General features: G+C 40.0%; 1 protein-coding gene and 1 long non-coding RNA gene across 12 annotated transcripts in view; one reads left to right on the top strand and one right to left on the bottom strand.

The window, feature by feature from the left end:
- The window catches only part of CADPS (calcium dependent secretion activator), a 459,922-nt gene that overhangs the window by 81,577 nt on the left and 351,407 nt on the right, over window positions 1-26,938 (bottom strand). For 3 of the 9 annotated variants that reach the window (XM_072785549.1, XM_072785551.1, XM_072785552.1), the window contains 6 exons: window positions 20,690-20,796; window positions 15,423-15,443; window positions 14,081-14,237; window positions 13,138-13,279; window positions 4,948-5,094; window positions 1,418-1,573 (listed from right to left, as the gene is read on the bottom strand). In XM_072785549.1, the coding sequence (XP_072641650.1) occupies window positions 1,418-1,573; window positions 4,948-5,094; window positions 13,138-13,279; window positions 14,081-14,237; window positions 15,423-15,443; window positions 20,690-20,796 (730 nt within the window). The remainder of the gene's footprint in view (window positions 1-1,417; window positions 1,574-4,947; window positions 5,095-13,137; window positions 13,280-14,080; window positions 14,238-15,422; window positions 15,444-20,689; window positions 20,797-26,938) is intronic. The other 6 variants (XM_072785550.1, XM_072785553.1, XM_072785554.1 and 3 more) reach the window with 3 other exon arrangements.
- LOC140610059 (uncharacterized) lies at window positions 16,645-26,573 on the top strand. Of its 3 annotated transcripts, XR_012011839.1 has the most exons (4): window positions 16,645-16,935; window positions 19,231-19,308; window positions 20,213-20,370; window positions 25,919-26,573. It is a non-coding gene; the product is annotated as an uncharacterized lncRNA (long non-coding RNA). The 3 variants fall into 3 exon arrangements; XR_012011840.1 differs by lacking the exon at window positions 19,231-19,308 and having other exon boundaries at window positions 26,011-26,573; XR_012011838.1 differs by lacking the exon at window positions 19,231-19,308.

Genomic DNA, 26,938 nt, shown 5'->3' with positions numbered 1-26,938 from the left:
CTGCCCAGACTCTGCACAGCACGTAGCTATTTCCCCAGTTCCTGCTGAGACGTTCACCTGCCTGGGCCCGTGTTGTTCTTTTGCCCTTTTGGTTTCCAGTTCTGATGCAATTACTTCTCTTTTCTTCTTCCAGGATATAAAATTCAGAGCACTCCTAGACAAACGCAGCCCCCATCACCCACAACTGATCCATCAACGAATCTATCCAACATCTGGAGGTCTGGAGTGGCCTGTGCCGTTTGTGGCCTTTCTCTTTCTTTCTTTCTTTCTTTCTTTCTTTCTTTCTTTCTTTCTTTCTTTCTTTCTTTCTTTCTTTCTTTCTTTCTTTCTTTTTCTTTCTTTCTTTCTTTCTTTCTTTCTTTCTTTCTTTCTTTCTTTCTTTCTTCCTTCCTTCCTTCCTTCCTTCCTTCCTTCCTTTCTTTCTTTCTTTCTTTCTTTCTTTCTTTCTTTCTTTCTTTCTTTCTTTCTTTCTTTCTTTCTTTTTCTATTTCATTTTGAATGAGGGAAAAGTAATGGAATTATGAACTGGAAAAGGAACTTGGATGTGTGTCTGGGGATAGGGTGATGATAATGATGTTAAACCAGAAGAATTCCATCTCTGTGTCTGATACACACATATAGATAGTCCAGGAGGGAAGGGATGTGGTCTTTCATTCTTCACAGCATGCCAAGAATGTAGCCCTGTGCTTGGCAGGTAGGAGGAGCTAAACAATCTTTGTTGAATGGATGCATATTGTTCTCATTTTCTTCTCTTCACCTTTTCACAGTCTACCTGGGAACTTGAAGCCCAGCATTCCCACCCCAATCCTATATGCCATGGCAATATAGGGGGCAGGAACTCGTAGGAAATCAAAATGGACATTTAAGGTCTCATGCTCCCTTACCGATATCTAGTTCAACTTGGGGTAGGACAACTAGGAGTTGGCACATAATATGCGCTCAGTTCATGTGTATGGGATGAATGATGCTGCTGAGATACTGCTCACATCCCTGAAAAGGCCTTCATTTTCTGCTGCCTGTACTGGATAGACTGGCTCCAGAACCACATGTACTTCTTTTTCCATGGCCTTCTCCTCATGCAGACACTTACACCTTTAACGAATATTTTCTAAGTAAATATTTTCTGTCAGATGCTGCTAGATACCAGGGATACAAAGAGGAACAGGAACACACATGCGTCCTTTCCTCATGGAACTGAGCGAAAACACTGGCTACCATACTGTGTTGGTTTTGGGACAGGTGTGGGGCAGGTGAACAGGAGCTAGACTTGGGGGGCCACCAGCTGACTGGGCCAAGCAATCACCTTCTCAAAAAAAAAATCCAAATTACAGCCAATCAAAAGAGGTGCCAGCTACCATTCCCTGAGTCAGAGCATGGCAGGGAAGGCGTGTGGGGCCTGTCCAGCCGCCAGGCTTACCTTTTGACACAAGATTCAATCATGTCACTCGCCATCAGCTTTAGCCGTTGTTCTAAGTGCTTTCCAAACTCTTCTTCGGGCCAGTGCAAGTCCCGAATGAAGGTCTGAAGGGCGTCGAGTTTCCAGAACAGGTCTTCTGAGGTGCCTGATCCATTACTGGCAGGATAAAAGTTAGAAAACAAGAGTCACCCAGGGGGCCTTGGGTTCTGGAAAAGCTGACACAAAGACAACTAGGAGCTAGAAGGCTCAAGGCAAACAGTGGCTTCAACATACAAAACGACGCATGTTGGCGGTGGAGGTGGGGGGAAGTCTCCACCGGCAGATTTTGAGTTTTACCATACATGACTTAGTCTGCTTTGTTCGGCCAATTATTCCAGACCAGTGAGAAGTCTGAGGAAAGGTGTTGCCCCACCATGACTCGGAGACGGTGTATGGTAAAAATCAGCCTTCTTTTAATAACCACATTAACACATGTGATGATTCAGATGAAGGCCACAAACCAGAGGGAGAAGTAAGTTTCAACGGATAATAACTACATGACAACATGCAGTTATTAAAATTCAGAGTTTCATGCACTTCCCCAGCTCCCCTCCAGAGCAGAGGCCTCTTGGAGATTGCACAAGACTTTCAGTTTTAAAAGGACAGTGCTAACAAAGTGGTGAGCGAGGACCTGCTTTCTCTCTTGAAGAGCTGGAAAGAAACTGGGGTGACTCAAATCAAGACGAGTACACCTGGATACCTCGAGTCCAATATTCGTGTTCAGTTTGGTTCGCACTCCAATTATCATAGACCAGCCTGTTGCAGAGGCAGACCCAGGACGAGGTGAGTTGCAGTTGGGGGGGGGGGGGGACTGATAAGCCAACAAGGGATATTTGCAAAGTCTTAGGGCTCAAAACCCGAGCTCTTTTACCATTGCACCACCTTACCCAGTCCCCTGTACAGATGGAGAAATTGGTCTTGATTCTTTTCTGTACAATGACGTCTCAGAAACTTTTACCTGGGGCATCCACGGAAGCCTGTATATGAGAAATGCTCCGCCTCTCACCCTCTTGTCCTTCTCTGGCTGGCTTTCTCTTTGGTAACAGTCCCATTTGGAGCTCTGAGGGGTGGCCACCCACCCCCCCTTCCTCGCATACCACTAATGCTAACACGGTAATTTATAAAATGTCCAACACACCATGCATTACCACTTGTTCTGACATCGTCTATAGAAACAGATGAGAGTGGGTGTTTCTATTGTGACAGATGCCAGCTGCATTGAATTAATGCTTCAGAGAGAAATATAGCTAGTGCATAAACGCATACACAGCTACTGTGGGGTGGGGTGGGGGCAAACTCCCAACATGCCGAGAGGGAGCCTACGGCCTGGACCAACAGGGTAATGTTTCCAAGGACAGACCAGTCTGAGGTCAGTATGTAGATGTATCTGACACGCAGAAGAAGGTAACATGGAAACACGTCCTTAAAATGAAAGGTGGCAAAGGAGGAAACTAGAATTATGAAAAGATATAGAATCAGGCATTTCCTGGTGGGTGATTGAGGATCTATGCCTTCTATTCAGATCCTGCCATAAGCACCGTTTAAAAGTGGGGGAATGCATTGTTTCTTCATGAAAGTTCAGCCTTCCCCCTACCCCAACCTAGGCTTGGGAAAAAGAAACCCCAACTTTGTCTAGTCTAAACCCCGTTTTGGAACTGCATAGTTGTATGTTTTAAATCATTAAGTACATATGAATGCAATAATTGGTATTTATTACAACAACATTTTGACACCCATCTGGTTTCAGAGTTTCAAAAAATTCTTCTAGGGTTTTTTTTTTCTTTGAAGAGCTTATTATTAAGTTTTGACATGAGGAAAAGAATATTTTCTTTTTATTTTTAAGATAAACTGTTAATGTTAAGGCAATAGCACCAAGATTATTTTGATTGCTGAGCAGTTACCAAAATGTGTTCCCACTCATGCCTTAATTAATTGAATGGAGACCATTATCTGCTTTATTACAATGTCTTGATTCATATCTTTTCAAAAACAATGCCACGGAGCATGCAGAGAAGAAGGTAAGAAAAGCTTTCAGGTATTTATATTTTAATTTTTAACAGATACTACCTAATCTAACTTTTGATATAGTCATCTTAGCATGAATATGATTTACTTTTTTTAGAAGAATTTTTTTTCTCAGTTATAAATTTTTTGGAGGTTTTAGTTTGTCTTTAAAAGAGAATCAGACACATTGACCATATGATTTCACTGTGACTTGTGAACGAATATAGGTTTTTAAAAATGTTAGGCAACTTTGAAGCAGCCAAGTAGAGCAGTCATTTAATGTCCTGTTTCTACCTGGATCGCTGCAAAAATAAAAATGTTGCGGGCCATCTTGATGAATGCGATTTCAAGATTTCAAAACATCACTGCCAGTTTCAGATCATTTTTTATTCCTTTGATAATAACACTTCCCTTTGAAAATGTGCCAATTTATTCTTTCAAGAAAAAGCTTATCTGGACTATAATTAGCTGTGGTCTAAGAAAAGGATCAAAGGAGGGTATAGAATCACTAAACCCTATTTCACTTATTAAATCATGCACATGGTTTTAATTTAATTTCCCTGAGGTAGAATTTAGGGGTGCTGGATCTTCTTCTTGCCAAGGGAAAAAAAAAGCGGGTTCAGCTGCTCAACCTCAACCCCTGAGCTGCTTGCTGCTTTAAAGGGGCAGCCAGGCCTCCCCAAAAGACAAACCCATGCATTCCTGGCATTTGCATCGATGAATGTAAAGAATGGCCCTATCCTCAGACCACAGATGATACGGCTGCTGCAAAATTTATTTATTTGTTGTTTGACTCTTACATTCTCAAATTTAGATATCTTCTTGCTACCTAGATCCCAATGCTCCATATTGCATTATGACCTTGGAAAGTATCTTTACATAACATAGACATTACTAAGGCTTGATCCATTCAGAAGTTTTCATTTAGCCTTGAACATACTGTTACTATATCCTGCCATTTGCTGACACCAGAAATATGCTTTATGGTTTAAACAGTCTCTAGGAATTTTTTATTTAAAGCAAACCCCAGCTTCTAGGTAAGTGTGCTTCCTTCTTAGATTTGGATCAGGCCAGAGATGACTGGCCAGCCCATCCAAGAGGTTTCTTGAACTATTTTTGAATGAATAACTCCTAGAGTCATGGCACCTGAATTAAAAAAGAAAGAAAGAAAGAAAGAAAGAAGAGGAAAGCAACAACAAAAAAACAAAACATGGGCAGACTCCTTTTGCAAAAGAATTCAGGAAGTGAAACATAGTCCTCAAGCGTTCAGTGGGCGTAAGACAAATTGTTAGTGCTGTATATATAGCAAACGTCTTACAAACACGCTGCATGCCAGAAATAAACAATATTGTCTCTGTATGATCAGCAAAATATGTCTAATTATCCATCTCCATCTCTGTTACATAGGATGTATAGAAATAAACAATACATATCCATGCCAAGATCACTTAAATTTAAATTAGATCTAATGTGAACTGAATACACACTCAGCATCATATATAGCAGCCATCCATGACGGTGCCGAAAAAGTAGGCATTTGTGGGATGCCTAGAGGGATGTTAACTGGTAGATTTGGTACTTTGGGAAGGTTCACATTGGGTAGGTTCACATTGGGTAGGTTACTGGTTAAACTCCTGTGGAAGAAACAGACAGAAAGAAAAAAATACCATCACAGTGACAATGCAGATGTAGCAGAAGCACATGACAGTTGTAAATAAATTGGCTAAGTCCACAGCAAGACAACAGTGAAAACTCAAGCAACACACTTCAGAAGACAGCTTACGGATGAGGAGCTGTGGTGCAGTTCAGTATTCAGAGAGAAATGGCGGAAGTTAATGGAGAAAAATTAACCACAGAGTGACTTAAAAGTGTGGGAAACTCAAAGACACCGATGTGCAATGATCACATTAGTTAAAAGCCTTTGCGAGGGGCTTTCAGTTTCCAAATCCACTGCCATGAGAGTCTAGAACTTGTCTGATGGTAAGAACTTGAAGTTCATGGAAGTCTTGGCATTGGTGGAGTTGGGGCTGCTGGAGAAGCAGCTGGGATTGGTGGCACTGGTGGCGCACTTTCATTTTTCTTATTTTTTAATTCATAGATTATTTTTGATGGAGGCACATTTCTCAAGTCAGATATCAGATACAAGACACAATGGGAAGTTCACCCACTTGAACGCACACTTGCCAACGGTTACTTCTGAGGACAGCTGTATGTGCAACAGGGCGTCAGAGATGATGGCAAAGATGAAGGGATTGTATCGAGAAGAAGAATTAGCTTGGAATAACTGTATAAGACACTTAAAGAAACGTCCTCTCCCAAACAAAGCCCAATTAACACCGAGAAATATTTACCCACACAAAAGGGACACTAGGGAAAGAAAAGAATCCCAAACTCCTCTTTAATTTTAAATTCTTGGACCACACGTGGATTTAAAATGTGGCCTTGTGTTAGCCAGCCCCAGAAATGAGATGGAGACTGGAAGAAAGAAGGCGAGGCTATTGGAGTGCTGGGGATGCTCCGTTTCTTTATCTGGGTGATCGTTACGGGGGGTGTGCTCAGTTTGTGAAAGTTAACCAAGCGGCGCATTTTTTCGGTAAAATGTTAAAATTAATAAAAAGTTACAAAATGTGACCTGCAACAGCCTTTTGTTTTTGAACGAAGATTGATCCACTGATGTGATGCAGAGATGGATAGCTTTATGAATAAAGAGAGAAAATAAAACAAAACAAAACCCCCAACTCGAATCAACTGTATCTCTGTGGAGGGACTGTGGCATTTACTGCTCTGCAAGCTGGCACCGTGTGTCTCTGTAGTGGCATTTTAAGGGTGTTCCATCCAGCCAAAGTCACTGGCACGGTACAGCCCAGCCTAACTCTGCATCTGAGAGGAGCCTTCCTGTTTAAGTGGAGTTGACAGAACTTTGGCAGAGGAGTTGAGGGTTTCTTTTTGGATCTTGCAGAAGAGCAAGTTTTGCCAAAGCAGCTCTGCCCCGGGCAAGCTGTGTTTGACTAACAGAGCTCTTGCAAGGGCTGGAGCTGCCTCTGGGCTTGCTTAGCGGGGCAAGCCTCCTGATAAGTCAGAAATCCTGGACCCTATGGAGAGGCTGGACACCTGCCTCCCTCTGGAAACAAGCTACTCTTTCACAATGGCAATATGGATGGCAAAACCTAGAATGCAAAATTGCCAAACCTAGCATTCTTTTCCTTACGGGAAACAGGTGTCACACAGGTTTGTCCTTTACACTTCACGTTTTGGGAAAGCCAATTATGCTTCTCTACTTGGGATGAGAGGGTGCTCTTCTGGGAATGGTCAAGAGATTAGCCAAATATGACTAGTAAGTAGATGGGACAATGGAACTTTGTCTTCGATGTTTCTCTGTTTAACTGCCTCTGAAGTCAGTCCCTGGTGGCTCTCAGACTTAAACACGGCCATGTAACAAAACCGTTGGCGATTTCCATTAAGACATGTGTAAGCCTACATAAGCAAATGTGATCATTAGATGACACACACACTGAATAATGATCAAGGAATTAGGAGATCTTTAGAGATGGCAGCCTGGCAAGTTAAAATGTCAATTCCAAGCAAATTAAAAGTAGCTAGGAATGAATAACATACAGATGTATGCAAAAGCAACTTAATTTAAACATATTAGCGGATGGTGGCTACACAAATTAGAAATGAGCTTTGTTTTGCATATGCAAATTTGAAAAATACTTATATTAATCAAAACATATTGTATTTGTAAAATATGACATTTTGGCTGGACTGCTGTGCTGGACTCACGTAGAAACATTTCCTTCATGTGACATACTATAATGCTCTATGTTGAAAAGACTGGAACATGCTTGATATTTCTGTTTAGCAAAACAATATAGTGTACTATTAATGTTACTAATATTTCATTTGGATATTAATAGCTTATGTTAATAGTCAAAGAGGCAATTCCAAGCATTATATACATGTGAAAGGGAAGAATTTTCTAGTAGCACTCGGGTCAGATCAGGCTCTAGGAGCTGCTGATGGATATAACAAATTATTATTTTAGAGGGCCCTTTAGCAACTGCCTAAAAAACAAGTCCATCACATGCTTCTCTGTGAGAATCATAATGGGATATCTCTGGATAGCATAAGAAGTGTGAATTGCAATCCTAACAACTGATACATGTTAAAAATTAGACTCATTCTGGGGCACCTGCCTGGCTCAGTTGGAGGAGCGTGCGACTCGATCTCGGGATTGTGGGTTTGAGCCCTATGTTGGGTGTAGAGATTACTAAAAAATAAAAAGTTAGCCTCATTCATTGTGGGGACTCTGCTATCCAGCTCCTATTCAGGTCAAAGGGCCTGACCCTGGAGCACTTGATTAAAAAATTCTCAGCTTCTCTCTCTCTCTTTCTCTCTCACACACATGGATGAATGTCACAAATGTGCATGCCTCAATTCTATGGATGAAATGACTAGACGTAGAGACATCCCTTCCTTCAGGAATAAGTTCTAAACAAGATTGTGTCTTCATGCAGAGAGGATATGGTAAAGTCTTCTCTCAAAGACTTCAGGATGGGGATAGATTTGAGATTCAGAATGCCTCCCCCTTTGTAAGCCATTTGTTGCATGAATGTACATAGTACATCTTGTCTTCTTTTGGTGCTCTGGACCCTAAAGCCTTTCTCAATGCTTATGCTTCGGTCTAATCCCTAGCTTAGGGAGGTGGGCACTCTCTGATATCTTTCTATAATGTAGAGTGGTGTTTTCCAGCCTTTTATTCATTATCACCACCAGGCCCCCAACTATCTTCCCCATGAGAATTTAATACCATCAATATACTGTAGATCTGTTTATGTACTCTATGTAGACCTGTGCTTTATACATACATATACATGGCAAGAGTAAAAAAATTTTTTGCCCCTCTTCCTTGCCAAAGACCAATTCTTATCAGCCTGGGAACTGTCAAACCCTTGTTTGAAAAGTATGACCTAGAGAATAAAGTTCTAAACTTCATGGGGTTGTAGACTCCCCTCCAATCAACTTACCAACCTATGGCTTACCTCCCTCCTCACCTGTGCTGGCCAAAATCAAGCATTCCTTGTTTCCATCACATGCCTTCCTTTCCCTCACGTTTTTACATTTGCTCATGCTCTTTCCCAGCACCCGTCTCCTTTGAAGGTCTTATTCTCCAAGTTATTTCCTTCATGACTCCTCAGTGGAGATTCATTGACTTCTACTCTATGCTCTCATCATTCTTTGTTATTTTTTTGTACACTGGTAAATATTTAAAGTCATTTTTTCTTGTGTGTATGTTGCTCAGACCCAGCCAGATTGAAATCCCTGACCAGGGGATTGTATCTTCTCCTCTTCTCCTTATAGTTTTCCTAGGGTATCCTTATAAGTTTCAGGCTGTATGATTCCTTAATAAATGTTAGTCAATAAATATTTATTGAGTACCTGCTGTGTCCCTGTTCCAGGTGCTAGGGAGGCAAGTGGTGACCAAATGTCATGGGATGAATATGGAAGATGACATTTTCTAGAATGCTAGTGATGAAAAGGCCTTGGGTCTTCAAAATCCTTGTTTTACAAAGGAGGATACTTTAGTCAGATTACTTGCCCAAGTCAGATAACTCCCACCCAGCAAGTTAATAGGAGAATCAGGAGTTCATACTCCTGAGTCTAGTACTCTTGTATTTCATTACCAGGTCACCTACATGTTGCTAAGGTGTCCTTGGTCTGATGGTTATTATTATTAAGACATTGATATTCTTGACAATCTGGAAAATGCAAGTTATTTAAAAAGTATGTTTCTTACGTGTATCTCGGGCAGAAAGAGATAAGGTGCATTTTGAGAAATGAGAAACCCAGGTTTTTCAGTGTGAGTATATCAAAAACATATACTGTGTTTCTGCACAGTGTTTAGTGCAATCATTCAGAGCCATCCTTACCCAAAATGGGCAACCATGAAGCACGGATTCCCCGTGCCTGGAGTGGAGATTGAACCATGATCTGTCAAGGAAAGGATAGTGTGGAATGGGTCCTTGGTACTAGTCCTGGGAAGCTTTGGACTGCATGCTTTCTAAGTTTGCTTCCACACCGAAGGCTGTAATGACTTGACTAACAAGGAGCCAACTCTAAAAAGCTGGTAGAAATGTTTTCCCACTGTTAGGACCAAAAACTCTTATTTAGGGCTGTAGAGAGAGTTGTGAACAACCTGCCCAGCAATGGTCCCATGACGTGTCTTGATGGACATCCGTGAGAGGGTTATGGGCTCTAGCTTGAGCCTGTTCTTGACAGACTGACCATCTTCAAGTATGGTCGAAGCTGCACAATGATATTTTCCACAAATATATTGAGACTCTCATCATGACTATTTCTGGCTTAATGGAAACAGAGATGCAGCTGCCTTTTCTATCTGTGTAGGCGGATGGCCATCCTTCTAAATAGGACCTGGTCATTTTACCCTTTCTGTCAGGTAGCTTCAGTTGTATCGAGCCCAAAGGATTGTATCTCTGTTTTATTTTATAGGTGGATATTTTGAAATAAGAAAATCTGGGCAGTCCAGGTGGCTCAGCGGTTTAGCGCCACCTTCAGTCCAGGGCGTGACCCTGGAGACATGGGCTGGAGTCCCAAGTCAGGCTCCCTGCATGGAGCCTGCTTCTCCCTCTGCCTGTGTCTCTGCCTCTCTCTTTCTCTCTGTGTCTCTCACGAGAAAACAAATCAAATCATTAAAAAAAAATCGGAAGAATGAAAAATAATTTTGATCTACATTTAGCAAGCTCAATATATTAGTAACATTTTCTTGTCTGAGTGCTATTTTTCTTTAGTATTTTGAATGCTAGTTTCTTTTGAATAAGCTCTGCAATGCATTTCTGTCATTTTACCTGTAATCAAGTGCCTGTGGTCATAACTTTTGAAAACTGGAAGAAACAGAACTATTTAAATATAACAATTATTTGAGGGAAAGGCAGTGTGTGCACCAGTGTGTATGCGTGCATGTGTGTGTGTCCTGCAGCAACACATGGTAAGAGTAGAGAAAGTCGAGCAAGTGAAATCTATTTATCTAGGTCACTTTCTTGTTTTTGAGTAAGTTTAATAAAAACATTACAAAAAGATCATTCTTTAGTTGGAAAAAAATCCCAAAAGGAAAATGAATCTCTGCTTCTTCACTAGTACTCAGATAAAATCTTGTACTTTGTCTTCACCAGTAGGAAGTATAGGGAGACTCATTCTTCTTGGCACATAAAAGCACGTCCCCAAGCTCTTTTTACCCTTCATTTTGTGCTGGTCATTCTGTGAATCTGTCAGAGCATCCACATTCTGTTTACATATCAGCTAATAAAACATGTGGTTTCAAAGAATCGTAATTTAGTTTGTTTTAGTTGGCACTTACAAATACCTCCACATGCTCTAAAAGGCATGTAATGTTTACCATGAATTGAATAGATCACAATCACAGTCACTAACCAATAGCACAGTCTGGGAGAGCAAAAGGCTACTTGAGAAAAAATATCTACATAAAACATTCCCAGGTTATTATTTACAACTATTAATCCTTCACTAATTTTCAGATCTTTAAATGACTGCAATCCAAGAGTTCAAATTTTATATTTTTAATCGTTAGAAGGAGTCCCCAACAAAACCTTCCTTGACTAACACTTCCAATTGTAAAATAATTTTGATTCTACCTCCATGTCTGATGGTATTAAGAATATTTAATACTTCAAGAGGGATAGCAGTTACTTGCTTGAAGAATTTAACAGATTATAAAATGACATTAGTAATGTTATCACAGAGCTTCATGACACTTCTCAGACATCGAGTAAGGACACTTTAAAAAATTAGTTTTACAGATGAAAAAAGAGTTCACAGAGTTTCAAAGTCTTGCCTTCTGGCCGGTGAGTGGAGGGCAAGGCCCTAACTGTAGAGCCCTTTAAGAAACAGTGATAGATACCCATCATTTCCTGCCACGTGGCTGGTAGTAGCAGTATCTGCGTTTAAATGCAAGTAAGTAAAAGCTATTTCAAGATCATTTCTATTTTTAAAATGTGAATATTACTCATTTGAAACTTATTCCTTTTCTCAGATATTTTCTACAGCACCACCGTCTTAATTATAATGAGCATTAAAAAAAATACACTCGCTTATTCATGCTTTGTGATTAAGGGACCCAGTTTCATTTTCATGAGTTAAAAGTCAGCAGGGCCATAGGAAGAGATGGTATAAGCCTGAAAATAACAAGCTAAAGTTTAGATTTCTTGGTGCTTGCAAATGAAGAGCAACTGCCTGTTAACCTGCTCTCGGTAGGTAAGTGAAGAAACTTCTTCCATGGCTTGGACGTGGCGTAGGGGGTGGTGACTAAAAGAGCTGTATTTGCACTGATTTCTTTATCAGTTAGAATCATGCAGTATAATATTAGAGAAAGAATCTCAATCCAGAAAACTTCTTAGAGATAGGGTACAGGTCAAGTCAAATAAATCAAGGAAAAGGGTTTTGAATATCTGTTCTGGAGTGTCTCCAAGTGTGCTGTACATACCCCCATTTTGCTTCATACTGGTTGCTTTTTCCCAAAGATGGAAAGGATTTGAAAGAACAAAATGCTTTTCTTACATAAAAGGGAAAAAAAGAATCTAACAGGGCAAAGCTAGTGATACCAGGTTTTATTGGAGCTTTTCAAACCATACTAGAAAATTCTCTCCACCTAGGAGCCTTCTATGTCTCTAGAAAGGCAAACCTGAGACTGACCCTCTGGCAGCCCTGAGTCACAGCCCTCCCCCTTGCTGGGGAACGGAGGTGGTACTGAATCTGCCAGACATTTTCAAATAGGATCTAAGATTTGCTAAGCAATTGTGGAAATTGCCAGATTCACACCCTACAGGATTTCCTGTCATTGGTCCTACAGGATAGATATCCCACTGGAAAAAAAAAAAGTAGTTAAATACATTTAGGAAGCTCCAGGTGAAGCAGAGTTAAATGAGGGTCTATATTACTATGTTCTCAGAGTTTGCAAATCTGTTGTTGTGCTTTGTGGTTCTCTAGGAGATATGAGTGTGGGGTGGATGAGTGGGGGATACAGAATTTTCTAAACAAATCTGGCCATACAGTAGTCCTTTTCTTGAGGTGTGTCTCAAAAGCCTAGGCCAGAAAATGGCAACTATAGCCCACAGGACAGTCTCCTGTTTTTGAAAATAAAGTTTTATGCAACACAGCCACGCTTGTTCATTTGCCTTTTGTCTGTTTTTGATTTTTCACTACAACAGTAGAGCTGAGTAGTTGTGATAGAGATGGTGCAGCTTGAAAGACCTTAATATTCACTATCTGACCTTTTATAGAAAAAGTGTGCTGACCCCTTGCATAGACCGCTATGGAACACGCTGTGAGAAACATTAATTCCTAGGGATATCACCACTAGAGTAAGATACACAGTGCAAACAACACAGCCAGGTTTATATCCCTTATTTCTTGTTTACCTTGTGCAATAAAACAAAGATTTCATTTCATAAAACATTTCTCAACCTCCACCCGCCTCCCCTGCTTTGGACAAGGACGGTACGAGCATCACAGTTGGAAACAGGTAGTGTTTGCTCCCTGTCCATGCTAACAATAAAAACTGTAAGACACCGTTATTCCATCTCTGTATGACTTGCCAGCCATTTGCACCCAAACTCCGATGGTATCAAAAAAGGTTTCCTTACTTGACTGGTTCCCATGACTCCCGCTCAAAGCCCCTGTGAATGGATTGTGCGATTGAGGACTCCATCAAATCCACATATCTAACCACAAGTGGGGCAAACAGGTCTTGCAGGTGTTTGTGAAATTTTCCATTGCACAAATTATCTAGAACAGATAAGCAAAAGCTTGGTAAGAACCCACACTTGCTTTATCAGCATCCACTATACATATAGAAAGGACTGTCTTCTATATTAAATTATACTTCTTATGGAGGATGTAAAAAAAGGGGGAGTCTAAAAGTACATGAACAGCATTGAAGCTCACAATTAGATCTGTCTGGAAGGAAAGTGGAATTCAAAAATATTTCACCCATTTGTTTCATTCTTCTAAAAAGGAAAATTAATCAATGCTCCTTTAAAAAAAACAGTAAAAACAATAATTGACAACTCCTTTTTAGGTTTTCCTTGTAAACCCACTCCCCTTCCTCCCATGACATTAGCAGATAGAAAGAACATTCTGTACCCCTCCCCTCCTTCATCACTCTTCTTGGAAGGAAGGCCTATTTTATGGGTATGTGTTGCTGTAAGATACTGAAGCACTTGGGGTGTTATTTAGCTAGAAATTGTTTTTCATCTAGAAAACATCTTTCAATAAAAATTTCAAAATGTGAAGAGGTTACGTTAATTAGCTTGTTCAAAAGCAAATAAAACACACAGGCAGGAGTACCGCTTATCACACTGCTTGTGGGTTCTTCTGCTTAGTTAAGAGAGGGCTTCGGTGCAACAGGACGTGTGTTGGAAGAAAGAGAATGGCCATCAGCTATAAGTTTGTTTTTTTTTTTAAAGCAACAAGGAAACTATGAGGAGGTTTCACTAGCCTGTAGTCTGCCTGGGACAAAATCATTTTAGCGATCTGTTTATCTGCACACTACTTAGGAAAGCCCACTAAGTCAAAGATAATACATACAGTCGGTACGGAGAAAATCATTCAGCAGCTGAAACAGTGGAAAACTGTCCCATGTGTCTGGAGGCTGCACCTCTAATGCTGCATCCATATCCACTGCAAAAAGCGACAGGAACGTCTCGGCATGCTCCACCATCAAGTCTGACCACCACGCAAAGGCCTTTGAAATGTGGCAGAAAAACAACAGACAAAGAGGTAATAAGCTTCTCCCTCTGACCTAAGATGTGAAGTCAAGCCCTCACCGGTCAAGATTAACTGTGCATCAGCAGGGTTTGGTAATTTTATTGTAAAAAGAACAGCATTTTTGATACAATTGGGCCTCTCAGTGTCCTAAGGCCATGCTTTTCATCGTTCCAGGCCTGCCTCAGAAAGTCTTGATTCTGACCTGCTGGTCGAGGATGCAGCTGCAGAAATGACAGACGTGGAACTTCTGTTCAATTTACAATAATCCAGTATGTTTTGAGTCATGCTCTTTATTACCGTTGTTGGCTGGCTCTTGCTCTAAGGTATAAGAATTTGGGAGTTTCTTCACTGTGTTTATGGGTTTTCTGCTGGTCTAACTTGAAAATTTGCAATTGTGGTTCACTTATATCTACATATCTGGGCTTAATGGTCTATAGTCTCATACAAGCTCAGCAACTCATATATCTCTACACATTGGTCATGTTACTCCTATTTCTCACCATGTCACCAAACTTTTGAGTCAAAATCTCTTTAAGCAGGGAGCCTCTGGTTTTGCATTCTGTTTGTAGGAAAGGTCAGGTGTAAGCTAGAAAACACTCAGTAAGATTGGGACTTACTTTTCTGGGGGTTGGACACATATGTACATTGAAAACCAAAAAATATCAGTGAAGTAACTCATTTTCATGCACGTGGGTCCTTAGAAATCATTGTGCAGGGTCTCAGGGGCAACATTCACATCGGACTGGGCCAGATGTGAATGCCATTCAAAGGCACGCATGCATGTTGACTAATCATTTCTGGCAGGGAGCATGCAGAATGAGTGGCGGTGTCAACAGGCCCCCCCCCTTTTTTTTCTGATTTCAAAGAGAGCAGAGAAACAAAAACAAATTGCCAGCCCCTTTGTGTCCCCCATCCCCCCCACCCGATGCCGTAAAGTATTTACATTGGAAACACTTTCCGGAGCATTCACCAAAAAAAAAGATGGGAAGGCGATTGGAAACATGAAAGATGATTATGGAAATAATTCCATAAATGAAAGAGTTTGTTCAATGGCCAAGCTCTTCTGTGATTTATTCGTTATTTGGGGGGATATTCTAACAGCCACTAGGAGGCAGAATCAGGGGTCCACCTCTCTTCTTTCATGATCTTTCATTTTACTTACTTCTCCTTTATCAACATGTGGCTGGTTTGCAAATTAAATGGAAAAAATCAAGTCATGGACCATTCTGCAAGGTCAGCTTGGCTGGAAATAGACACCTGCTTTTTCCATTTTAATTTACAGTAAAACCTCACTGATTCAGAGTAGTGAGAGAAGAGGGATGTTCATTTGTCAGCAAAAAACCTAAGTTATGGGGTTTTCTAAAAAGAGGTAGCATTTTATTGTTTTCAAATGCAGTCTGTAATTGGGCACCAAAGTAAATGGTATTTCCTGACTACCACACAAATATATCACAAATGTAGAAGCTTTTTAGAGAAACTTCTAATAATTGTAGACAAATTGATCTATAAAATGAAGTCAAAGAGATAGAAGCTTTAACTTCAGTGGGCCTGGGATGAAATCTGTGAGAAAGGCTTTAGAATTTCCAGAGAAAGTTGAGATCATGTCAAATGTCCTACTTAAGAAACACTATAAGAGCCACATCTGCAGTTGAATTGTCACAAGCATTTAAGTCTGAATTGATGAGGTTTTATTGTAGTTTTACTACACTGGCATGAGAGCCCTGGGGTTTGGGGCTGGCTCCACTGACCATTTGGCTATATCTGGCAGAGGAAGAAATCCTCCACCTCACACCCAGAGCTCTCCCAGCCACCTGTCTTCTAGGCAGAGACCTTCTAAATATTGGGACTTACTGGAGTCCCACTCCCACCCCCAACCCTATATATAGGAGTGATGACTCTCATCCATCCTGATGCAGGATATTTGCAAAATTCACAAAAGCACACCAAATGTTGGTTGCTGGTACTTATTCTTTTGTTATTTGATTAACTTTACATCTTCAGGGTGAGTCCAAGTAAACAGTTACTGGGGAGACTGAGTTGCCTTCCCAGACATGATTTTGCTCTAGGATGACAGAAAACAAAACAAAACAAAACACAGAACAAAAAAACCAATCCTAAATGTCTGAAATTAAAAATATCTTTGCCCAACCTTATACCTGGTTATTACCAGGTTTATTTACAAGTTGCAAACCAGAGGCCCTAAGAAGCACCCACTTGTACTAGCTACAGAGAACTTAGTCCTTCTTTAGAATTTAATAAAATTGAGCAATTGTCTATAGTTGTTGCATTAATAGTCATGTAGATAGGCAGCCTTACAAAGAACAATGACTACTGTGATGTGAATTATCACTTTAGAAGTCTGGCAGAGAAGCTTAGGATTCTAGAACGAAGACAATTTAAATATAGAAGTTGTAGGAGAAATGAAGACCAAATCTATTTCTGAACGCCCAAGGTCATTCCTCCAGAACTTCATCATCAAGCCTGACTCTCTGAGAAGGAGAAAAAGATTCTGGCAAGGACAATAACAACCAAAAAACCATTATCATAATTTCAATCAGATAAAAAGAATCTGTGTGACTGGGTTGAGCAAGGCAAGCTTTAAAATTATAACAAAACAAAATAAAAAACCCCACCCAAACCCAACAACTATATTTATTTAATGCTTGCTCATACAGGTGAATGCTATTTTTGTACATGAGTTAACTCAGGGTTTGTGGGCATCTAAAGTCTTTGGAAATCTTTTCCAAAGACAATAGGGAGGTGTACTTTGGCTTCTAAATACTTACCCGTAGCGTTTCATTATTTAAAGGCAAAGATGTATACTTTAGGAATACAGTCCACCACACTGAACACATTGTATATTCTGTACACAAACTACATGTATATATGTACCCCTTTGTATACCACAATACATATATACATATACATACGTATACATAGAGAGAGAGATTGGAAAGGTGGAGCGATGATACATGAAGGCATAATTCGTGTGTGCACATGTGTGTGTGAATAATGTAGGCTCTCAGAGCAGAATTAAGCTGAAATTAGAGATAAATAGGACAACTGTTACTGTATCATGCATGAGTATATGTGCGATGCATTTCTAGCTGATGAGAACGTTTTCTCTTGGGGCATTTAATTACTTTGTATTGGAATTTAAAATGGTACCAAGGATCATTATTTTTTTGGTGGGGGAAGCAAGTCTACTTGTCATTTTCATTTGTGTGGTGCCACCAAACAGCACGGCTCTACAGCCAAGACCCATGCTTAGGATTTAGTGATTTTTGAGAGTTTATTAAGCACTCAAAATATACAGTGAGTACTGGTTAGTAGAAAAAAAATCTTCGTACTTCATTCTTTGGGCAGCAAAACCTCATCTTAAATGTACCAGGGCAAATTCTACTTCTCTAGCTGTAGCCCAGGAGCTCTTGACCTAACTATACCTTGAAATCAGCTGAGCAGCTTTTAAAAATTACTAATAGGCGGCTCCTCCCATGAGATTCTGATTAATTGAGCTGGGGTAAGGCCCTGGCATCAGCAATTTTTGAGAGCTTTCCAGGTGATTGCAATCTGTAAGTGAATGCTGAGAACAAAGGGTGGTACCTTTCTGGACCACTCCATCTTGAAATGAACCCCGTCTTCTTTCAACACGTTCTGTCTGTACCACCCATTTGGTACTTTTCACATAGGTTTTGTCCTTTTCATGATCACATATTCATATATTTTGTTCCTTAGCAGCCAAAATTTGTTGAGAACTTACTATATGCCAGGCATAACAGACGATGCTTTACTCAATGTGGCCTTCCATCCCAACAATGACCATCTGAGGTAGATTCTATTGTTATCTCCCACTTACAGGATGGGACAGGTTAAGTAACCAGGTTGAGATCAGAAAGCAATGAGGAGGTAAAGCTGGGAATTCAAACTCAAGCTTCTCTGGCACAGAACCCGAGCTCCTGGCCACTCTGCTCCATATTGTTTGAAGCCCAAGACTACTTTATGTCTCCTTGGCCTTCCCAAAAGCACTGAGGTAGTAGCCTCAGTGCTCAGTAGATAGGTGGCTTTTGATTAATGAAATTTTTGTGACTGGGTGAAATTACTAATTCAGGAAATAATCTTGCACATTTATCAAAAACCAAATTGAGCCTCCAAATTCAAAGTATGCTGAAATTTTCAGTTTTAGCTCTCAAAGTCAGTAAAGGAAAGTAAAATTGAATTTATTTCTACTCTATTTATTTACCCTGGATGGGTTTTGGATGGGTAAGACTAAAATATTTTCACGATGATGGTTATTAGGGTAATTTAAGAGGATGATTAGCACTCAGTGAAAAAAGGGCTTTGTTGTTGAAAAGTAAAAAAAATAGAAGTCTTCTTTGGAATATCAACTTCTCTTTGGTACCTCTTTTGAGTAATTTGGGAAAATATCCATCCTTTCTTAGCCTGTAGCAGCCTCAGAGAATAACGTGGTTACAAACCAAGCATGCCTGTCATTTTTCTTCTTTTACTTAAAAGCACAGCAGCCCAGCTGTGACTTAGGAAAATATCTTCTTCATATCCATGTCTTCAGAAACATGTAGATTTGGTTCAGCATCATGGGAAAAGCCTCAACATCCAAGTCAGGGGAGGGCCTCTGGAGATGTTTGGGTGGACACCCGGAAAGAACATACTTACCGTCACTTAAACCTCAAAGGCCCCCCCCACATCTGAAAGGGACATCCTACAGGATGCAGTTGAAAAAAAATTCTAGCCCAACTTAATTTTATGTCTGGAGGTATGTCCTAGTTTCCATATTTGGAGGGTGTTGATCTGGCCCCTCTTGTCATTCCTGGTGTGCACTGCTGGGTGCTGTAGGAGTCAGTTACGCTCACCTCAAGGGGTCTTCACCCCATCCTCAGAGGGTTTTGAAGGGAAATCATGATTCTTTGGCACTCTCTCTATATATAAATACTGTATATATGATTCACATACAGACAGTTGTAGAAGAAGATTAGTATCACTCTGGCCAGCTACTGGTTACGACGGTTGGGTACTCATCTGCTGTGAGAAAGGTAAGTACAGACGGACATAGGAAACTAAGACAGGCTAAGGACAGAATCCAGGCAGGTGGGAGGCGCGTGTCGGGATGTAACTGCAGTTGTTGTTAGGTAGGTATATCAATCAATTGCTTCATGCACGCACAAGAGAACCCCCACATTTACCCTGCCGTGGAGGGCCACCATTTCACAAGCAGTCCACTGGAGGTTGCTGTTACATTCCTTGGGTCAGTGTTAGAAAGCAGGAGCACCCAGGAAAAGTCCCAGTAGAAGACATGGTACTGAAAGGGCATGCACAGACTATGACAGCAGGTGGCTGGCTCATTCGGTTTAGTCACATACCTCTTTTCCCTGCCACGATCAGCCATGATTGAGTGGAACAGTAGAAAAACAGGGAGGAAATTTAAATATGCAATCAGGCATTAGTCGGGACGATTGGATTTATGGTGTATTATATATTATTTAACTATACTGTCAATTCTCATTTATCATGGGAATGATCATTTTAAGTGCTTGAGAAATTGCTTTTATGGAATGCCTTGTTTCCCCTTTTGCTGTAGAATGGAATGGAGAGGAAGAGTGAAAATTAGTGCAATTTTCCGAAAGGTTATTTTTAAGAGCAATGATTTTAAATCTTAGTTTTGAAACAAGAAGTGATAAAAATATTTTGACCATAATGGAGTCTTAGGATCTTTTTTTTTTTTTCTTTTTTTGGAAGGGTTGGGTTGTTTAGGTCCTTATAGGTTTGGGATTTGATTAGCCTTGCAATCCCTTAGTTTACAATAATTATCAAAATGATCATTTTGACAGTGGCTCATAAGAAAAAAAAGGAAAAAGTAAGCTGTATCTATTTAGATGTATGTTGGCGAATCGACAGGTTGAACAACACAGAATAATTCACTTCTGTTACTACGTTTAGCAACCTAGGTCATCCGAGATTAACAGATGAAGACTTTGGTGCAAGCAGAGAGTAAGTTACAGAGATAAATTCAAAAACATGGCCTGTGATCCACACACCAAATAAAAGAAATAAAAACAACAGTGGCAGCAACAATGACAACCACAGAAGACCAAAAGGTATTTTGTGTATTCTGGATGATAACCATATGCTGCTTGAGTAAATTATCTTTAAAATATACTCACCTCTTTTGCTGGTTGCTAGAAACATCTGAAAAGTTAAGCTGAAATGGAGAACATGCTACCACTTTTTGCTTGCTTTTAACAACCTTCCCAAGGCTTCTCTTTGCAACACTTCCACTTTCCTTCTCTTTGCAAGGCCAGTTAAAAGAAAATGGGTGTTAAGGCATCTTGTTCATGTCGCTGGTAGGATCAGTTCTGCACTTTCCAGCTAAGGGACACCCAAAGAGACATTTATTTTCCCGCCATGCCTGCTCACCTCTGCGTGGTGCTCCTCATTCTGTTGGAGAACCTCAATGACTAGTTCAGCAAGGCGGATTGTGTCCTCGAGCTTTTTGGCAGGAGTGATTAAGCGGCCTACATTTTCTGTGGTACAAGAATTTGTGTTAAAATTCAGCGAAAGCCTCAGGCTAGGTTTGTGGCCATTAGAACTAGTGGATAAGAAATGTCAAATAGTTACCAATTTTTTTTTTTAAGTTTCATGCAAATGTTAAGTGCCACATAATTAGTAGTGAGCAAACCATAAAGCCATTTTGTTATTATCACCATCGTCATTAGAATACATATTAAGAAAAAGCAGTGCTCCAGCTTCAAATTTGCATATTAAGCTACATTAAGTTTATGACAGCCCATTTCAAATTTAGTGACATTTTGTACACACGTTCTTTAAAGACAGCATAAATGTACTATCTTATATCACTCTCTAGACTGTGTTCGTGCTACCTGAAGTGGGAAGCTTACTCTTGATTGCTGTGACATTTGTTCCCTGGATTTGTCCCTGGATATTTGATACTATAGCATTGTTTTTCATTACAGGTCTGCATGTTTAACAGGTATGGGAATGTTCATTTTGAACAAGCAGAATCAAAGGTCTGGCTGTTTTAAGTTGTCCAGGGAGGAGATTGAAAGTTAAGGGACATTCCTGGGCCATTAGGTAGAAGGTGGGATAGAATCAGTAAAAGGGTGTTGGGAGTAGATTACTGGATGAACTGGTGGAAGCTTGTGCCACCTGTTGGTACAATTGAAATTTTATCAGGGGGGTGGCAACAATGGACTCAAAAATATTTCTTTGAAAAAAAAAGTCTTTGTTTTTATTGTGTTGAAAGCATTTGTGTTTTTATCTGACTCAAGAATAAATAGAACCCTGGTTGATTTTGAGTCTTTTGTAGAGGTGAAATCATGGTTTGCTAAGGTCATTATGTTACCAAAAATTAAACATTTTTTTCCAGGAGGGTAAGCAGTAATATTTAAAATACAAAGGTTTCCCTAGCCAATCAAATCGCTTGAATTTAATCAGTCTGCACTCATAGGAGATCTTCCATTTCATGTTGAAACTTTCAAACCTTGAAGCCTCAGAGTCCTTTGGAACACACAGAGTATAATGGCAATACGGATCCGTTAGTGTGATTCCACAGGCAGGTATATGTGTGCACAAAAAAGAGTGCCAGAACGTATTTTTATCTCCTCATCTAAAGCAGATGTATTTTGGCTTCAGGGTTTTTCTAGCTAAAGGAAATTATTCAATACTTCACAGGAAGATTTTGTTGTTGTTTGTGTTGTTGTTTTGGAGTGGGAAGGGTTTAAACAAAGTTATGAGTGACTGTTAATTTACAAAAGAAACTTAAGAGAGCCATATAATGTTCCTTTGTACATTTGTTACACAGGCGATGAACATGTCAGATGATTAGTAATTTGGGATTTAATAATGAAAGACAAATTCAGTGAAACACTATGCAAAGAGAGTTGTAGCCAATGGAAGCTAAGAATGGTAAGATGGGGTTGTCAAGGTACTCCAAGTTTCAGTCCAACAAGGTCTGATGACTGGTGTGAAAGTGGGTTTTCTGGATTCAGGCCAATGGAACGCTATATTGTCTCTACCATGCACAGGTGGAAATGTGGCTGGATATGGTTAGGGCATGAAGGTGGGAGTGCTGGGGAACATAAATATACAGATGAGGCAGGGAATGTCCAATGCTCAGAGGAAGGAAATATGCAGAGTTTAGGGTCAATAGCTCATTGCCTGGTCCAGAGCAATAAATATGTAGAGAGAGAATGAGCGACAAGATTGACTTCTGCACTTTTGGGGCACCTGGCTTATGTATAATTTCATAAATGGGCTATCATAATTTCATCAGGAGACTTTCAGGCATTTCTACAAACATACTGTGTATATATGTTTGAGTAATATGTGTAGAATGAGGTATTTGCATTTTGATAGTAAATATGCATAAGCTACTATTTTTTATTAGTTGGTATTCACATTTACACATCAATTTGCAAATTCCTCATCCTATGCTTATTACCCATTCGACACATACACCCACATACACACATCACACACTTACATACATTTTCTAGTAACCAGACAAGCCTGCACATTAATACAAATCTGCAGGAAATCCCACTTGGGGCACATCTTTGAAATCTCTAGCTTTAAGAATAAAGAACATTGTCCTTTGCATGGAATACTCACCAAATCTAGGGGAATTCTAACTGCATATGACATATGATATAGACAGGAAGTAATTCCCACCAATATTTTTATTTACTTGCATTTAAAAGCTGTGAATGATATTTATGTTTGGAGAAATCCAAGATGTTTAAGCTGGGACCACCTGAAGATTTGTTTTAATATGCAGTACTCTTAGATTGACTACAATATATATTGATAGATACACATAAAGTGTATATGTGCACACAGCCATTCTATAAGTGTGTGCACATGTACACAGATATGTGTATGCCTGATGTATATATACAAACAGTATGTTTAATAAAACCTTTTGTAATTTTACTTTAACATGAAACTATTAAAATAAGCAGGTTAAAGACCCTTTAATCTAGGATGCTTGATCTTCCAATTAACCCATGTAGCAGACTTTCATTTACTATTAATTAGCTGCAATTCCATTATCTGTAGATCAAGCCACTTTATTGAGACATGACACTATTTTCTTCTTCATTTGCATATCTAACTGACTAGCTAAATGGCAAAAACCATACTAAAAACAACTTTTCTAAGATGTTGTCTTTAAAGAAAATATTGTGCAAAATCCTCTAGCATGTCCTCCCCCCCATCAGAGGTCAAGGAGAAATTTGTGCTTAGACTTGATTTTTTTTGTCACTTCCGCTGTCTTGAAATGGATTGCAACATTCCTATCACCCAATCTCATACTAGCTGGAGCACTGAAGAAGAGGGGAACAAAAGCTACAATATACTTAGTAAACATTTCATACACAGAATTGAAGCTCATAACATATAAAAAAATAGTCATGCAAAATGTTATGCAACAACAATGTTATTTTGTGCTGACATTGAGATTTGAAAATGTTGCATATGTCAGACATAGCTGGACAAAAAAATGTGGACATTTGGAAATAAATGCTCTCTTTCGACTGTCTCAAAACCTACAGTGTCAAACTTGAGAGCCTGAGCCTCAGCTTAGTGTTCCAAACCGAAACAAAATTTCAAGAAGAAAAATGAACAGAAAAGCAAACGAAGCTAGAAAGCTGCTGAATAAAGTAACCGTAGAAGTTTACAGTACTTGGTTTTGGCCTAGGCATGCCTTTGAGCCTCTGATAAAACATGCTGGTCTGCTTTTGGGTGGGTGGAGGAGGCCCAGGAGGTGACGGGGGAGCTGCTCGGGTAGGTGAGGAGAGACAGTAAAAAAGGAAAGAGACAAGGTGACTTTCACAAAGGTGACAAGTAAGATGACGAACTCTGAAAAGAACAACCAAACAAGCAACAGTGATGAGACACAAACCGAGAGCTGCCGCTTTCTTGGAGTTACCGCAATACTACAGAGGTGTGACATTGTGTGACAAGGGACGGGACTCTTACCAGCGTCACCAGTACCGCCCTACCGAGACACTCAAGAGGCTGAATGCAAACACTGGATGCCTTTATCCAGATGGATACACATGAATGATGGTGGCAGCATCATCGACAGAAAGAAGATACACTTTGGTTCAATGAAGAACGCCTCTATGTTAATAGCTGCTTCCTCTTCCCAATGATTAGACTTGATGGATTCATAGCCAGAAGATCTGACTCCTCACCCTCAATATGCTACTTAACTTTCTTACATAACCTTTTTTACCTTCTTTTTAAGCTCCTTGTGCTTCAGATTCCTCAGCTATGAAGTGAGACTATTAATATCTTTTTTTATATACCTTGTGGGGCTGATGTTAAGAGCAAATAAAATAATGCCCGGACAGATCTCTGTAAAGCCTAGGGTGTCTACAAACGTTCACTGTTGTCTCCAATGCTGGGAGAAAGCAGGAATTAATTGCTTTACAAAAGCAGATGAAGGGCCATTATTAGTTCAAGTGAGCTAGGGAATATTCTTGCTCCCTTTGTGGAATTTCAACATGTCAAAATCTGTCATTTTGGGGAAAAATGTGTGGTATCTGATTGTTTCCAGCTCATTTAATTATTTTCAATTTGGAATTCTCGTGGCTTTTATATTGTGGGTTGAATCATATATAAAAACTTGCCAGCTTATCAAATATGTTACTTGCTATTCCAAATGTTAGAATACTGTAATCAGCACTTGACCCATCTGTCATGTGGTTTACGATATCAGCACAGCAAACATCCTATAACAATAGCCTCTCCTTCAATACAGACACGGAGCACTATCAGCTTCTACAATTCTCTCTCTCTAATGAGTGTCTCATTAACCTTAGACCTGCTCCTTTTTAATAGTTCCTCATTTATAAAGCAATCTGTATGGTGAGGGGGACATGCTACATTGCCAAGTTTGCTTCTGGGTTTGCTTGAATTTTCAACTGGGAAAATGAATTTTACTGCAGGCTGATAGGAAATGGAATTCTAGCAACATTAATAAAAATACAAGAATTAAGGACAAATATAATATTCTGGTAAAACTATCGATTGAAAGCAGAAGTTGATGAGGTCTTTTGCTTGTGGGACTACCTCAGTGTTTTGAGTGCAGGACTAAAAAATATTATCTACCAGTCTCCTCTTATTTAAATCTTTTGTTTGGAAAAGATTGTGAATAAGTAGAATTTGGAGAAATCAGTGTTGAATTAACATTATTTAGAGGAAGGCAACTACTCATCCTTTATAAAAAAAATTCTTCATATTTTAATATTCTGTTAAAAGCTGGTTTTCCACCTACAGCTAGCTGTGCTGAAAGTTAGGTACATCTCTGGTAATGCATTCTCATGGCTCTTTCAGCAAATGCATGTTACCTGAGCATGTAATTCTCATGGCAACTTCTTACTCATTCTCACCCAGATAGCTAGACCAGTGTAGAGAAACCCTTGACCTGGTGGTTTACAAAACAACGAAGTGTCCCCGGGCCAATCCATAACCCCCGAGGCAGCAGATACATATTTCAGCGGAGTGGGTCTTGATGAAAATTCGTAAAGGGATTCCCTCCTGCCAACTCCCTGTCCAGAATTCTGACAGTGAGGTTTGCCACCATAGAAAAACAAGCTCCCTCTTTTTTTCTCCTCACAGAGCAAAACAAAAACATCATACCTTGGTTTCCAACTTCATTTACCCAATTACCATTGCTCATGTTTACACAATTAAATCTGCTTGGCTTCCAGAGAGAGAGTTAAATGTGACTGCAGAAAAACAAAAAGAGAATTCCTCTGCATGCTCAGCTAAGCCAAGGAAGAGAAGCATCCAGGAGCGAGAGACACTCCAATTAGCCCTCAAATAACCTGACCATCTCTGCTTCCAGCGAGTGAATTGCCAGTCTCTGAAATATCATATGAGAGATGGATATGGTTGATGGAAAGCCCACTTACTACCAAGTTCCAACCTATTGACGTGTTGCTGAAGATGCCAGTGTTAGTGTTATGCTCTCACTGGAAAGAACCAGCCTGCAGCAATTTGTTACAATTTGGGAGTGGAGGGGACAAGAGCTGGGGTGGGAACAGAAAGTTAAGCAGATAGCCACATTCTACTTTCCAGAGTACACTGCCTCTCTAAAATGATGGCTCCATGGACCACACATGTAGTGCAAGGTTACAACTCAGCATGCCTTCTTCAGTGAAGTTATCCTTTATATACACTTGACGCCTTGCATCTTCATCACTGCCTTTCAGAAAATTTCATCTCTAGCACAGCACAAAGTATATGGTAATAAAGATGTGGATGAATCATGGATTGTTTTCTCTACTCTTTTCATGGTACCTATCTTTGTCTCTTCCCTATAAGGACATGGGTGGCATGGCCTATCTATTCTATCTCCAAAATGTCTCTTGATTTTCTCTTTCACTGTTTTAGGTCATGTGCCCACATTCTTGCTGAGGGGGTAGACATGCAATCCATCTCATCATCTCCACCTCAACTGTTGCTGAAGACTGCCAGCCACTTTTGGTCCCTTTCCTCCTCTGAAGTTCATTGTCTCTGCAGCAGGCATACGAGTGACCTTGTAAAGCACACATCTGAGCCTGTCATGCTCCTACTTATACACCTTTATGAGATCCCTTTATAACAAGAGTTATACCTTCATATGCCATAACAAGA

The sequence above is a fragment of the Canis lupus genome, chromosome 19 (assembly GCF_048164855.1).
Source record: "Canis lupus baileyi chromosome 19, mCanLup2.hap1, whole genome shotgun sequence".
In the NCBI taxonomy this organism is placed as follows: domain Eukaryota; kingdom Metazoa; phylum Chordata; class Mammalia; order Carnivora; family Canidae; genus Canis; species Canis lupus.
The sequence above is the reverse complement of the archived record's forward strand: the minus strand, read 5'-3'. Positions and strand labels throughout refer to the sequence as shown.